This window comes from Mauremys mutica, chromosome 1 (assembly GCF_020497125.1).
Source record: "Mauremys mutica isolate MM-2020 ecotype Southern chromosome 1, ASM2049712v1, whole genome shotgun sequence".
NCBI lineage: Eukaryota > Metazoa > Chordata > Testudines > Geoemydidae > Mauremys > Mauremys mutica.
Genome location: NC_059072.1, coordinates 104996330 through 105012325, shown reverse-complemented (window position 1 = coordinate 105012325; position 15996 = coordinate 104996330). Strand labels below are relative to the sequence as shown.

The window sequence follows — 15996 nt, the reverse complement described above, 5'->3', positions numbered from 1 at the left end:
TCCGTTGTGGCTGTCAGGCTGAGAAAAATGGGCTACTCAGCACCACTAGGGGCCCATCTATCCCTCACTCCACCACTTAACAGCCTGTTATGAGACCAAGGAGAGCTGCTGCAAAGGTAGCAAGAGCAATCGAATGCCTTCCTAACTCCAGCTAAAGCAATCTTTTCCTATCTGAGGGGGAAGGGAAATTATAGCATCGTGATTCAGAGATGGCAAGGGAGAGCAATGGCTCTGGCTAAGGCACAGAGTGTATTTTGGAGGAAGGTTAGAGCTAGAGTACTGAACTATACCTTCTACCACTTTTTCTTGTACCTCTATGAAGCCATAGAATGAGTAAAGCACAGGCAGCCATAACCCAGCCTTCTCCCATGTAACTTTGTCACTCTCCCTCAACCCTGAATAGCGAGGACCAGCCCTGAATGTGGGAGGGGAGCTCAATCTCTAGTCACTTCTTGGCTTCTCTGCTTATGCTAATTGTGGTTCTGGTTTCAAATACTTTCTCTGTACACCACAAAATACAATCCGGCCTCTGCTGATAGTAGCTACCAAAACCAAACTCAGGACTCCTTGTGTCAGATGTGCACAGCTAGAAGTAAGACTGCTAATTACCCCTGAAGCACAAGTATGTGCTACTTCCTGGATTGATTCAGGGTGGGTTGGGGGAAGCGGATCCATTGGAAAGAAAAAAATCCTGAAGACGGTTAAGATCTCTTTTGTTTTTCACAGCTTTCCAGTTTCCTATTCTCTTCATCCTTTGCCTCTGGGACAATAATCCTAACTGTGAAAGACGCAAGATGTGCTGCCCTAGGATGTCCACTGTCAGGTCATTTCTTCATTGCTAAACATTGATCCCTTTGTTTTCAGGGATTATTTGCCCCAGAATATTTTTGTATTATTCATGTATATCAGGCAATATAATAATAATTTACCTGAATGTAGTGCTTTTTAGTCCTTTACAAACAGTAATTACATAGGAATCACATCAGCCTCCACTGAAATGTAGCCATCTCTGGGGTGGAACTGTTTAACAATACACAGCAATGCTAAACAACCATTTAGGGGACTGAAAAATACTGTAGCCAGTTAAAACTGCAGAGAAAATATAGCAAGACAGTTCATAATTAACAACATTGAAACTTGACCAGATATGGCTAAAATCAGGAGTGGTTTTGGTTTCACAAAACATCATTGTCAGAGTTTTGATTTTGCACAGCTAAAATCTGGGGTGGTTCAGATCTAGATCCCAATTCATCAGAATCCCCAAAAAGTGTATGAAGGGAGATGGATAAATGACACAAATCTGAGTCCATCTGACATTAACACCTCCTTTCTTATAAAAAGGGACATGGGACCTTTAAGGAGCACAAGTGATCAGGGCCTTGGTTTTATAGCTCATCCAGAAAACAGCAACTATAGCCACACAGAGCTTATTAGGGCACTGGTTCAGTGCTGACTATGGGTATGTCTATACTGCATGATTGTAGCTTGTGCAAACATACCTTGAGTTAGCTTTAGTCTAGCAAGCTCAGATATCAGAGCTGTGAAGCTGTGGCAACATGTGCTTCAGTGCTAGTTGTACAAGTCCGCCTGGAACCCTGGGCAATTACTCACAGGGCTAGCCCATACTAACGCAGCTTCACTGTTCCAGTACCTGAGCTAGCTCGATTAAAGCGAGCTCAGGAATGTCTACTCACACCCCAGGGCTGCAGTAGAGACATAACCTCAGAGGGAATGTTGCCTTTGAATCACCAATCCATTTCCTGCAACACCTACATGTTGCTTGGAGGTCTCAAAGGCATAACTTGCCAAGACTTATACTCCTAATATATTAGTATGGTGTCTATAGATTCCTAGCTTTGGTACACTAGTGGGGTTGGATGTTTTCTGGCTCGCCAAGTTCCTATTAACTCATGGTTCATTTCTGTCCTCTTGAAAAATTAACTCATGCTTCCAGCTACATTGGCAAAGGAAGCATTAAAAATTGAATAATAAGACAAAGGTAAAGAAAGTATAAACCCAAATATTGTGACAGCTGTAACTCTTCTAATCAAATAGGTTCTATGCCTATTGCTGCCATAGCCTTTTGAGGATATCAGCCAGCAGGTATAGGTAGGGAAAAGGAAAGTGGACTCCATCAAACCATTCTCATTCACATGGACAACATCTTTAACGAATGCCTGCCCCTGTATCTGCTATGGCCTGTCTCTTAGTGTGCCCCACACAGCTGGGAGAACCATGACCTGTCCCAGAACTGGAGGCTGTGATCTGAATGAAACCAGCCTAGCTGTACAATATATTGTCCATGGGTATGGAGGGGGATATGGTCAGAGTGTTTGTGTGAGTAAACTTTTTGTATTGCCCTTTGCCTAAGCTAGTGACCATCTAATGGAGATTCCAGAAGCTCTTTGAAGAGGGAACACCTCCTCCAGCCCAAAAAGAAATTGAAAGGAGATTGCTAATGAGAGCTTTTCTAGCCACCTCCCTCCTTTAAAACTGAAAGTTGGTCAATGGATAAGGTAGCAAGTCACAAACACACCTACCTCCACACAGTAAATCTACCTATGGCATCAGTTCATTGTTAAATACAGTGACCTTCAGACCCTCTAGTGGCTATGCATTAACCTCACATATCCAACACTTTGAAATGTAAAGCCACTGCACAAGACAAACTGATTTATAAACAGCACAGATTTATCAAGGCATGCCTCTCCTTTTCCACCTTTGTTGAGAGGGACACAGATTCGTACCTCAATCACATACAACTATCTACCTACACTTATCTGATTCATGAAGCATCAAGAAAATCTAGGTCAGGAACATGCACAGATGCACATGTGCCTGCCCACACATACCTGCCACAGTGAGGAAATAAACAACAGCCTCACCCTGAAAGTGCCTCGGACCAAATTGGATATGTAAATGTGTCAACACTCTGTGTCTAGACTGCCTCTTCAGAGACTGGAAAATATGCTACTAAAGATTCCAGTCAGCTGCTAACACTTTGCATTCTCCCACGGAGCTTAGCACTAGAACAGGAAGGGGGGAAGCACTCCAAGGGACCAATATGACCAGACATGTCAGCAATTACACTTCAGTTGAAAGAAGATACATGTACATCCTCACAATGACCCATAACCCTAAACATTGCTTAGTTAAAGATGCATGTTTTTTTAAAGACAATAATTCCTGCATTAATTTGCGAGATTCCCAGAAGGTGATGACAGGAGATAGTCACTGCTGCTCGAAATAGAAGAGAAGAATTTTCAATGTAAAACACAATATCCAATATACATATATAACAAGAGGATGCACTCCTGTTGGCATCTTCCCTTTCATGTGAAATCCTAATTGTTCTATTTTGTCAGTGAAAACTCTTTGTCCATTTCCAAGCCCATAAGGAGGAAGAGAATCTATAAAGCCAGCCCTGCATATCCAGGCAATTCCATCCCTGTCATGTCTTATTGCTTCAGTCACTGCTACAAGTTGATGGCCAATGGCCACAATTATCACCAGAAGCCAGGATCCTTCCCTGTGCCTTTAAAGAGCAGCATTTCTTTTCCTAGATTCTCAAAGGAAGCAGTGTCACTGAGCAGTGCCTCTCACCCAAGAGACGGGGTGGGGGTAAAACCACATATTCCATGACAGATCCTACCAGTTTCTGCTATGTGCTAGTACTGAATTCTGCTGGAAGCTGGAAATTCTGCAGCAGCATGAAATGCATGGGAAAAATGCAAACGCAGAAGATTTTATTGAATTAAAAATTACAAAATTGATTATTGTATTCATGTTCATATTTAATTCAATACTAATTTCTGCATATGAATGTTTCCTTCCCCCTGCACACACACACTTAATGCTTTCATGCTAATGTAGAATTTCCAGTCACCCAAACAAATACACAGAGCTGTGGATGCTAGCAGAAAATTGGCTTATCTGCCATGACGACTATCCACACGAGATGTCTCTGATTGGGTTGTGTGTCAAAGCCCCAGTTCACCTTTACTGGTTACTATTGCCCTTTATGTACACAACAGAGAAAAGGAAGAAAAAACATGGACACACTTACGCAAGGCATGCCACTCATCCTGGCGGATTGTCTTGGTGATGTTGTAGGTGAGGTTCTTGGGAATTGTTGCTGAGGAGTAGTGGTACTTGATGTATGTGCACTGATCAATTGCTCCTGTGATGGCCAAAAAAAAATAATAATAATAAAATGATGTTAAACAAGAGCAATTTGTTCTCCCAGTCAAGCCCCTTCACTACCAAAAACCAAAGAGTGAAATCCAAATTAACTGCTTGGGTAACTCCATTGAACCTATTGGGATTGCTAGGGCTGTCTTTGACTCACTAGGACTATCCTACTTACAGATGTGGAGGGCACACTTTTTTGATCTGTCCTTCAGTAATAAAAAGCATAGTACAGCAGATATGAAATTTTATATATTAATATAAAAAACAATTTTCACATGATTTTTTTCCCCTGGGAACAGGAAGGAGACAGAGCGAACCACACCTGACAGATTATAGTCATGTAGCTTAGTATACCTCTGGAAGGTGCTCAGATACAATGGTGATGCATATGGTATAAGAACCAGAAGAAAATAGAACAGAAGCAGAATGCAGTGGCGTCACATGACCAAAAAATGACAAGCTTCAAACGCAAACATGAATGGCCAGCATTGTCCCCTATTTATTGTGTAGCTGAGATTTCATCTGCACTCTATGGGAGGCAGCTGTATGTGATACTACTTTTTTGTTTGATTTGATGCTGGAGGGACTACATTTTCTTTTTATAGCCATTCCCATCCTCCCCACAATAATCCCCACTGCAAGCGTTGGTCTCCGGAGGAACCTCTCAGTGAAGGTAATGCCCATGGAAGCAATGGGTTCACTTTGGCCACAGGCTCCCCACAACTCACGCCTTAGCCAGTGTTTGCTTCTGATCCGAAACACTTAGAAGTTCAGTGATGCAAGGATGGTTGCAATGACAGTAGGGTTTCCTACATCTCTTTCCCTGGAACCCTCACCACCATTTCTTTCATGAGACCATTTTGCTAAGCAATTAGGATCTGACCAAAAGCCCACTAAAGTTAACTTTCCTTTGACTTCCATGAGCTTTGGATCAGGTACTTAATAAATAAGTATGTATTCTCAGTGTCACTCCACTGCCATGCTCAGTTCACCATTCGGAGGAGAGACAGACTTTCCTAACTGTTGCCTCTCTGATTGATACTCAACAGATGATAGAAAAATACATTAAATAAAGCAATAAACCCATACACCAATAAAACAAATGAGAAAATGATGCAACCCAGTACTGGGGCCATGAATGGAGCACCCACCATTAGCACCAACTTAAAAGGCATTTAAACACATGATGCCAAGAGTCCTGTCTTTCAGCTCCAAAGGGTTAAATATGCTTTCACCATTCACCTCTGGAAATCTAGGTTTCAAGCTGCCTCAGGTCATAAATGTTACTTGGCATGAACTGAAACAATGCACCATGGATTCAGAGTGTGAATAAAACATTATGCAACAAAATTATTAGTTACAACCCAGACTGTTAGCATCTTCTGAAGTTAGTGCAGCACAAACATTGGAGGTCCTCACTGTTTGCTTTTCTTAAGTGTTCTTTGCATTCTGCCTTTGACAGCAATTAGATTAGACAAAGCCAAATATTACAGGGGAAAAAGGCAAAATATTTACATATGTATCCGCCTGCCCTGACAGCGTGATGGGCTTCTGTGTGTGCCTGCACCATCTGGGCACCAAATGTACGCCCAGAATGAAAGTTTCAAACCAAGAATAGTATTTAAAAAAAGAAAGCTACTGTGGAAAGATCTTCTTTAAAAAGAAAACAAAAAAAAACCACACTCAACCTTCCTAGTGATGAATTTAACGTCTTCATGCTAATTTGTAAAAACATTCTACCCGCTTTTGCTCAGCTACATTCATGGTTCAGAAATTTTGGCAGAAAGATGGAAATTGCTTATTTGTCTGGAAATAATCTTCATGTTATCTGATACCTATCCAGAGAGAGGACTTGCCTAGAGCAGCAGCAAGGAACACAGATTCACAACTGAAAAAACCATAGTATTCCATTTATTAATATGGTTAAAGGAATGCAATCAACACTGATGGGCTGTGCTAACTTCCTGTGAGATGCTGAGCACCCTCCATTCCTGTTGCTGTCATTGAGAGTTAATGGCTCTCGGCACCTTGCAACATCAAACTCTAAGGCAAGAGAGAGACTATGACCTCAATTCAGGGCAGAACTTAAGCATGTGCTTAAGTCCCATTGGCATCCATGGGATTTAAGCACACGCTTAACCGTTATCCTGAACAGGAATGCATTCTTCAACAAAGGCCTGTGTTTGCAGTGGTAATTGTTTAACTAAGATATATAACATTTATGATTAAAAAAATTGGCAATATTTAGGTGAGTAGAATGCCATATCAGTAAATTCCTCCTGTGCCTACAGAATTTAAAAGACTACAGCGAATGTAGTTCAGAATATGTCAGAACCACATTTGATTAACTGTCTGACACACCTGAATTATTTCAGACTATACAACACTGACAACTGGTGGAACACACCCCCCGTGGAAAGGATGTGCAACTGTGACTGCCTTCTACTGACCATCACTGACAGACAGTTGTTTGCAGTATTGTGGTAGCCATGTTGGTCCCAGGATATTAGAGAGACAAGGTAGGTGAAACAATAGTTTTTAGTGGACCAACTTCGGCTGGTGAAAGAGAGAAACTTTCAAACTACACAGATCTCTTCTTCAGGTCTGATAGACAGGGCAGATGAGCTGTAATAAGGTCCACTCAAGATTTCCTGGTCAAATTTACAAAAAATTTCCTGTAGCCAGAGACAAACTCAAGTCGTCATTCTGACCTTGCTTGCACACAAGTGTAGATCTGAGTAAACTTCACTCCAGTCAACGGAACTGCACTGGTGTGAAACTGGTGAGAGGAGAAGTCACCCTTAAACATCTGAAAGGGTTTTCTTTGTCAAAGTCTCTAATCACAGTCAACAAAAAGATGACTTTGTGCTGCCAATGTTTAAGTACTTCACCCCCACAGATGGTCTAGCTCATAATATAAATTACCTCCAAGTCCTCTGAATACACTCATCCTCTAGTGGCCTGGGAGGATGACATGATTCACTACAACTGGGCCCAGAACTACTTCCCTCATGGAAGGCTTCCTGAAAATCCCTGCACTCAGGAGGGCATGCAACTGTGGCTTTTCTTTTCAGAGAGAAAAGAAACTCAACCATCTCTCTTTCATCCACTGAGTGAGGTGTCTCCACCCCATCACATTGATGCACAAAGATTTAATACTGCTATAGATCACAGAGATTCACATTTAGTTCAAGTGACTGGGTCAGGGCTGGATTTACAGGCAGGCAACCCAGGGACTGCCTGGGGTATCAGGCTGGGGGGTGGAGCATGCTGGGCCCGGTGTGCTGTTTTTGTTGTTAGCAACAAAAGGGAAAATAGAATGTTTGCAGTAACATGTTTCAGATATTCTGTTTGTGGATTCATTTTCCACTAAACCTCCTAGAATGTTCTTTGTAGAATCTCCTGGAACCTTCCAGACTTTCCGAGAACAACATTTTCCTTGAACCTCTTAGAATGCTGTCAGCCATGCCCTTGCGGGTATGTAAGGGGAGGGGACATTGCCAGTCAGTCAGTGAGATACAAGAACGAAGTGAAGGGAGAGCCCAGCTGCGATATTATGAACCTAGTTTTACTGTGTAATTGTGAAAGTGTACTTGTGTTTTAAAACTTGAAGCATGTAGATAGTGACTAATAAAGGACATTAGTAATGAGATGCCAGAGATATCTATTCAACTCTTATCTGTGCAACAATATAAAAGAAATACTGTTACTTCTTTTGCCGTTCTTAAAACATGTTTGATGACTTGATGGTAGTACATTTCAGTTATTCTTAAAATTAAAAAGTTTCTATAAGCTTAGAGAAAACAGTTTTTATTTGCTTATATATGGCATGAATAACAAATTTACAGATCCTAGCATGCAAATTTATCATCTTGTATGACAGGATAAATCATGCATGCAAATCGTGCATCAAAGTAGTGAAATGGGCTACAAATTTAATTAAAAAAAATAAGGATTCAAAAGTTTAACAAATGGAAAGGGGGCACCAAAAACACTCTTTGCCTGGGGCACCATTTGGTCTAGGGCCAGCTCTGACTGGGGCCAATGTTTGGGGGGAGGGGGAGAAATCACACTGAGTGCTCTCTTTTTTCAGCAACCCTGAAATCTATGCAGCCGAAGTGAACAGTACGGATGGCCACTGTCAAGACAATATGGCTACAGAACTGAAACTAGGAGATGTAGCACATCCCATGTTCCCCTGGTGGAAGGGAACTCCCTGCTGGCAAAAACACAAAGAAGGTGGCTGCTATGCCAGTTGCTCCCCCCACACACACACACACACTCGCCCCTGGCAAAGGGAGGAGCCAGGTAAGGGGTGTGTCAAGGGGCCTGAGCAGAACTCAGAGCAGAGCAGCACTCAGCTACACCAATTCTCCACCGGTAGCATAAGTCAGAGCAGACCATAAGGGTTAAATATGCTTTCCCTATTCACCTCTGGAAAACTAGGTTTCAAGCTGCCTCAGGTCATAAACATTACTTGGCATGAACTGAAACAATGCACCATGGATTCAGAGTGTGAATAAAACATTACGCAACAAAATTATTAGTTACAACCCAGACTGCTAGCATCTTCCAAAGTTTGTGCAGCACAAATACTGGAGATCCTCAGAGTTTGCTTGCTCCACCCCTTGGCTCCTTTCCACTCCTACAAAAGGAGAATTGTTTCCAGGAGAACCATCACACCATGGCATGGCAGGGATATCACCTGAATACCCTGGCTCACCACGCTCTCTTCCATTTTCAAAGCACATTCCAATATTGTGGCCTCAGTCCAAGTGCTAATGAACCTGTGCCCCCACATGCGACTTGCACTTTAAACATCACACTTGCTGGCAGCGTCAGCAGAGAGACCAAGGATGGGCATGGGGAATAAAACTGCCCTCTCGCCTCACAGAGGCAGTAAAGAACAGCATTGAGGCACATTGGTAGGGATGCTCACACTAATGTTGTCCATGCTGAACCTATTCTGTGGATAAATAGAGGGTTTCAATCTCCAAGGCTCTCAGGCTAGTACCTTTCCTTAGCTGATAATAGGCGGACAGCAGGACTCTGACCAGAGTGGCCATGCTAACTTTTCCAGAGATAGTTTCATAGATGTTAAGGCCAGAAAGGATCATTACAATAATCTAGCCTGACTTCCTGTATAGCACAGGCCTCAGCTTAGTTGTCCGACAGTGGCATGACTGAAAGTGCTGCTCCAGCAAATGACTTCTCAAGGTAGTCAGGAACATCAAGAAAAACGTCAGTTTGCACGGAAGGCACTGATGCCACATTGATCCTAGCTTTGATAGATGGGGTTAAATCAGTGGGGAAGGGTGTTGTTTTTATGGTGACAGTGACGGACTCCTCCCAGTCCCACTGGAGGATGCACCTTTGTTCCCCACATTCAGAGCACCACATTATGAAGACGATTCTTACAAGTTAGAAAGGGGTTTATTTTTGACCTATTAATGGCTTTCCTTTGCTAGGCAGAAGGCTCAATGTTAACAACATGGGAACTCCTCCCACACACACCTTCCATGAGCTGCCATCCTGGAGAATGAGGGGCCAGGAATCCGACATGGCAGTTGCTGAGAGCTCCGTCACTAGGCTTAATTTGTTTTGGATTACATTTGACAGGGACAATCTAAACTTCACAACTGATTTAGCCTAGAGCACTGACCTGACAGAAACTCCACAGAATGTTTCCTTTAGATAGACAAAGACCAATCAGCTGAAAGCATTTGTCACCTCCCAGTGTGTACTTTGATTTCTTGGAAAAATTCAAATGTAGCCCCATCATTTGTTTATTTCATGGACCATGGTACCATGAGCTTCCCCAAGAAGACTGAAGGCAGCTCTCTCATTCCTGTGTTCTAGATACGTCTAGGTGAACTGTTCATAACAAACAATTTATTCCACAAATTTCAACCTTTGCTCTGGCTTTAATTTTTACAACTCTGTTCTTCAACATTATTAGACAAACATGTTATATGAACACATTTCAGCCTATGGCTTATGCACCAATGTTCACCACGTGTGTTCATTATTCATCATTCTGTCTGTGTGAATAATCATCCTAACCACATGGTTTTGTTTCTGTCCCCTGATTGGATGACTATATCTGTAATGACAGGAGTAAGATATGGTCCAGTCACTTAATCTTGGATTCTCTTAGGGGGAAATGTGGGAGCAGAGTGTGGGATTTGGAGGAGCTAGCCCAGCAGAACAGGGAATGTTTAAACCCTTTCCTTTGCAGACCAGTTGAGTCAGGCTTTGCCTGATAAAAATTAGGCTGTAGTATTACTCTAGATTTGGATCACAGCACTCAAAATAATTATGTGTAGCCTACATATGTGTGAGGTCTCAAGCACAAAAGTCATGTCTGTACTAGGAAAAATAAAGTGTATTGCTAACACTCATTAACATCTTAGTGTAGACAAGGCAGTTGTAGTTTTAACACCTTGGCTGGTAAAGGTAAACTGTGGGGGGAGCCTATGGTTTAACTTGACCAGCTGTGTTAAGACTTAACACTAGGATTTTAACATAATAGTTAACATATTAGCTAACGTGTTAAAAACACACCTCTTTTCCTAATGAAGACAAGGCCAAAGAGTGTGGCTAGATACTTGTCTGGATTATTTCATTCCCTCTGGAGCAGTTCCAGCTCTGAAGACTGTAGTTACATACTTTTGTCCATCTCTATTCATTGTGATAGCAGCAGAAATCTGGCCTGGGGTTTTGGGAACACAGTCCTTTTCTGTGCATACCTGCTAGAGCTGAAGGTCTAAGCCTGTAAATAATAAGCAAATGACACAATACCTTAACCTGCGTGTCTGACTATGACTATGAATTGCATTATTGCATTGCATAAACAACAGACAATGTCCTGATTACCGACACTCAAGACTGACTAAGCTGCATCATGAAACAAACTTTGGGAATTTATTTGTTTCTGGCTGGCTCTGGCATACCCTTGAATTGGTGTCCTGGTGGCTTTAGCAGCTCTGCTCACTGCTGCTTATCCTGGAATGAGTGGAGAGCTGTGGTTGGGATGGCAGCCCCAGTGCTAGCTACTGCCTGTCCTGGGCTGGGAGAAGGAGCTGGCTGCTTCCTACATTCAGCTAGGGGGTGTTGTGGCTGAGCTGGTGGCTCTTAGCCAGATGCCTGGCTCTGGCTACTCCTTGCCTCTTGCTCTGTGGCTGGAGGGAGCACTGCAAGACCCTCCCTGGCTGTGTGTATGTGCTCATGAGCACATGCACTGGCTCCCCTATCTACTGCTCACAGGCCCCAGAGGCCATGGAAGGAGGTAGAGCACTGCCCAGTGTTGCTTTAGCCACATCTCCAAGTTTATTGTCATGGGTGGGTTATCACGGAAGGAATGGGGTTGGGTCATTTAGGCTTAGGGGAGGACTCTAACCATCGAGAGTCAGCCTACAGTAGTGACCTCCCAGTGATCTGCCACACACCATCTATCCATCTCTTCAATGGTGATCCACCACCATTCCATCCATGATAACTTTCTCAAGGTTATTTCCATCTCTACACCTAATATGACTGTGATAAATGAAAGGTGGGGGAGATACCTCCCTCTTATGGACACCCAGCCAGCCAGTTAACTATAAAATCCCTCTTAGTAGCTGTTCTCTACTTGCTTTACCCGGAAAGGGTTAAGTATCTCACTGCATGCATAGGTAAAGGGAACTGAGTGGGCACCTGACCAAAAGAGTGAATGGGAAGGCTAGAACTTTATAAAATTGAAAAAAACCTTCCCTTTGTCTGTCTGACAAACTTCTCAGATCCTCTAGATTAGGGCAAATTGTACAGAAAACCATCAGTATGAAAAACCATCAGTATCATACCTAGAAACTACTCATTTAAAACCCCAGATATGTAAGTAGATTAGGAAATGTCTAGGAGGATGTGATTAGGTTTTATCCCTTTTATTTCTTTATAGCTTATGGATACCTCTTTGCTATCCCCAGGTGCTTTTGTCTTGCTTGTAACCTTTAAGATGGACCTCAACAAAGCTATTTTTGGTGCTTAATCCTTGTATTTACTCTTTTAAAATATAGCAACAGCCTGAGTTCCCAGATATATTTTCCTTTCTTTTTTAAATAAAATTTACCTTTTTAAAGAACAGAATTGAATTTTTGTGTCTAAAGAGATTTGTGCACATGGTGTTTGTTTTGTTTTTTAAATTAGCTGGGGGCAACAGTTGATTCCCCCCCCCTTTCTCAGCTCTTCACTGGAGGGGGCGTGAAAGGACTTGAGGGTACCCCACAGGAAGGAATTCTCAAGTGAACCTTCCTGGCCTCTCAAACAGGTTCTGCACTTGGGTGGTGTCAGCATCTACCAATCCAATGTCAGAGAAAAGCTGTAACCTTGGTAATACAAGCCTGAAGTGGCAAGTATTAATTTTTAGGGTCCTTGCGGGCCCCCACCTTCTGCACTTGAAGTGCCAGAGTGGGGAAATCTGCCTTGACAGTAACCAAAGTACATAAGTTTGTATCCATTGATTTCCAACATCTGTGTCTGCTCTCACCAATAGTATGTCTATCAGAGGCATTCATCTTTTTCCCCCATAGGGGAGATATGCAAGAGTTTTCACCAGCACCACATTTCAAAAGCTTCCATTTTCTTCTTGTCAGCAGCTTTAATTTCCCACAATTCACATCCATACATTGCTATGGAAAAAGTTAGGCTATTCACCAATTGCATCTTCATACATTTTGAGATGCCATATTTTTCTCCCCACACTTTCTAAGGGAAGCCATAGCTGTCCGAGCCACCCTAGTCTTCTTGTGATTTCCTTGGAAGAGCCTCCCTGCTTGATATATGATCCCAACTGATGAAATTAATCTACTGCCTCTACAGTTTGTCCATTAATCATGATGTCCACTTGTTGTCCTGTCAATGTATATGCATTTTGTTTTCGTCACATTTAGGAACTGTCAATATTTCTCATTAAACTGTTTTTACAGACTCCAACATTTGTTTCATTGGACCAATAGTTGTAGTAAAGAGCATCATGTCATCAGCATATCAGAGATTGGTTAAGAGGTGTCCATCAATGGAAATCCCAGCTCCTTCCACTTTGTCAAAACCTTCAAATGGCTTATCTGATAATAAATTCTGCATTTATGTTAAAGATGCTTCAGACAAAATACACAGTGGAAAACAACTCGCTGTCTCCTACTGCTGTTCGCACTGTGGTCTGCTGTTGGTGGTAAAGACTTATGACAATTTAAATGAGATGCTTTGGAATCCCTACATCTGCCAGTATCCTCCAAAGATGGTCACGTCAAACAGCAAATGCTTTTGAGTAGTCAGTGAAACCCATGATCAATGAGATTGCGTACACTGCATTTTCCAGTGATGTGATGGATATTCGCTATTTAGTCAGGGATGCTTCAGCCCTCTCTGAAACCAACTTTGTGGTGCTAGTTCTCTTTCTATCCTTTGTTTCATGAGATCCTTGATTATGTAGCACATAACTTTGCTTGCATGGGATACCAGGGAAATGATACGATAGTTACTGAGCTCTGTTATGCTTCTCTTCTTTGTTAACGTCAAAAAAATTCTCTTTTGTCTAGTCCTCTGGCTAATTTCTAGTCATCCGTACATCATTACAGATTTTCTACATAAGATCAGTACTGCATTTGCCAACCACTTTTAACAATTCTTCAGGCAAGTTATCTACCCTGGCGCTTTCCCAGGTTTCATGTGCATAATAGCACACCCCACTTCCCCTTGTAGGATTGATGGCTCTGGTTCCATACTCTCTTTTCTGTCACCCAGTATTATGACTGGGTCTGGTGAGGCACATAGACTGGGCCTGGGCCTGCTGCGCTCTTATTGGCTGCTTCCCTTCAGCCTCTCTAGGCAGGCCTAGAGGACCCACTTTCGATGCTCCTTTTCTGGGGCAGGGATTAGTAGGACCCTGAGACCTCCAGAAGGGGGCCTCAAAGGGCCCAGTACATCCCATCATAGTCACCCTCTGTGAAGACTCTGCCATCATGATCTTTTATGTTTGATCACAGGGAAAACCTTTTGGTAAGAAGTCTGACCCCTGTGAACTTACCTTTTGTATTATTACTCTCTATCATTCTCAAGTTCCATACATTTTGCCCCTTATATATTCAGTCAGCTCATCTAGTCTGCCTTTAAATCAGTCTGCTCAGTTCCTTGTATTCTCTCCTATGTTCTTCCACCTCCTAGCCATTCTCTTTCACTCTGTGTAATTCTTCCTCCAGCTCACCCAGGTTCTCAGTTAAGCAGGTGCAGTCCAACATGGATGTTTCAGAACATGTGCTTTAGCAGTTTCAAGCACAATAGTTTTCAATTTTATTTCAAAGTTTGTTGGGAGTGTTCTCCTCTTTTGCCTATGCCAATGCCTCAGACCCATTCTGAGTGAAGATTATATAATCTTCATTGAGATTCAGGCCCAATGGCAGTGGAGCTGTTGAATGTCATATATTTTTAAGTTTTAACTGTATGTTTGAGGCTAATAGCTAGTGGTCTGACCCGCAGTCTGCATTCAGGAAAGTCTTTGTCCATTGGAAACTTGCACTCCAGCATTATATCATTACACAGTCAATTTGGTTCTTTGTCCTACTGTCAGGTGACCGCCACGTGAGCCTTAGATGTGGCATGTGGACCATTGCGGTGAAGGATAACACAGAAGCATCAGTGGCGGTGAGGTGTCCCACTACCTGGTAAAATCACTAAGGACTGGGCGAGGTGGTGGAACTTCAGAACATGACGACTTCAGAACACTACAGGCAGTGACAGCAATGAGCTGTGGCACAGGCATCACTCAGCCGCCCTCCACACAACACACAGAGGCAGGAAGTGAATACCCCTGAAGGCACCCCTGAACACACCCCTGGACTAAGGGACTTCATTGACCTCAGACAACAAACCGTGGGAGGGGTGGAGTGGAGGGAGCAAGATGGGCGAGTTAAAGAGATATTTGTCCATTGGACTTTCACACTGCAAGGTGGAAAACTGAGGTAAAAGATACTTCCCAAGATACTATGGAGCAGGTGTTTACTTATTGTTTGCATAATTTTGAATCATCGTTTCAGTGTTTTCCCAAATTAATGCCACAATCCCTCTCGTCAAAGTTTTCTTTTGTTATACACAGACTCAATGCTTGCAAGTGGGGAAGTATTGCCTCGTAGAGGGACTCAGGGGTGGTGTTTAGTTTTCCCAGGTTTCTGGGTGGGAGCTTGAGCCAGTTCTGTACTGTAACGTTAAGAGGAATCCCTAGATATTAAACCCAGCCCTTGTTGCTGCCAGCACTGCCTGGCAGAAGGGAATATATGTATTAGCTGGAGATTTTTAATAGGAAAAGAAAAAAGTTTTCTTTGCAGTCAAGAAGGGAAACTTCCTATTTCCTTTCCTCTTCCTTCTTTCTCTTTAGTATTTCTTCTCAATTTGCTTCCAAATGAAGAGCATCTCAGATCCTCTAGATTAGGGCAAATTGTACAGATAGTGGTCAGCTGGGGGAAGGAGACTGGTAGAAACTGATGAGGCGAACTAGCTATAATCCTATAAAAATACCTTCAGTAGGCAGCTGAATTTCAAGGGTGAGGAAAGAGATAGAAAAAGTCGACACAGCTTTTGCCAATGCCGTTTCCCATGTACTGCATACCCACAGCTGGCAAACTGCAGTTCACTGAAACTGTTCCACTGATGGAAGCATAAATATTCTACCCGTGATAAGAAAAGAAGCCAAGTATGAGACCAAGTTCTGAATTTGCACTGGGAAATGAGCAGTGCACACTTTCTCTCAAGGGACCAGAGGAAGGGGGTTTCAAG

General features: G+C 42.7%; 1 protein-coding gene across 2 annotated transcripts in view; it reads right to left on the bottom strand.

Annotated features, from left to right (window-relative positions):
- The window catches only part of TMEM178B (transmembrane protein 178B), a 345704-nt gene that overhangs the window by 248787 nt on the left and 80921 nt on the right, over window positions 1–15996 (bottom strand). For both annotated transcript variants that reach the window (XM_044989377.1, XR_006573805.1), the window contains exon 2: window positions 4067–4180. In XM_044989377.1, coding sequence (XP_044845312.1) covers window positions 4067–4180 — 114 coding nt within the window. The remainder of the gene's footprint in view (window positions 1–4066; window positions 4181–15996) is intronic.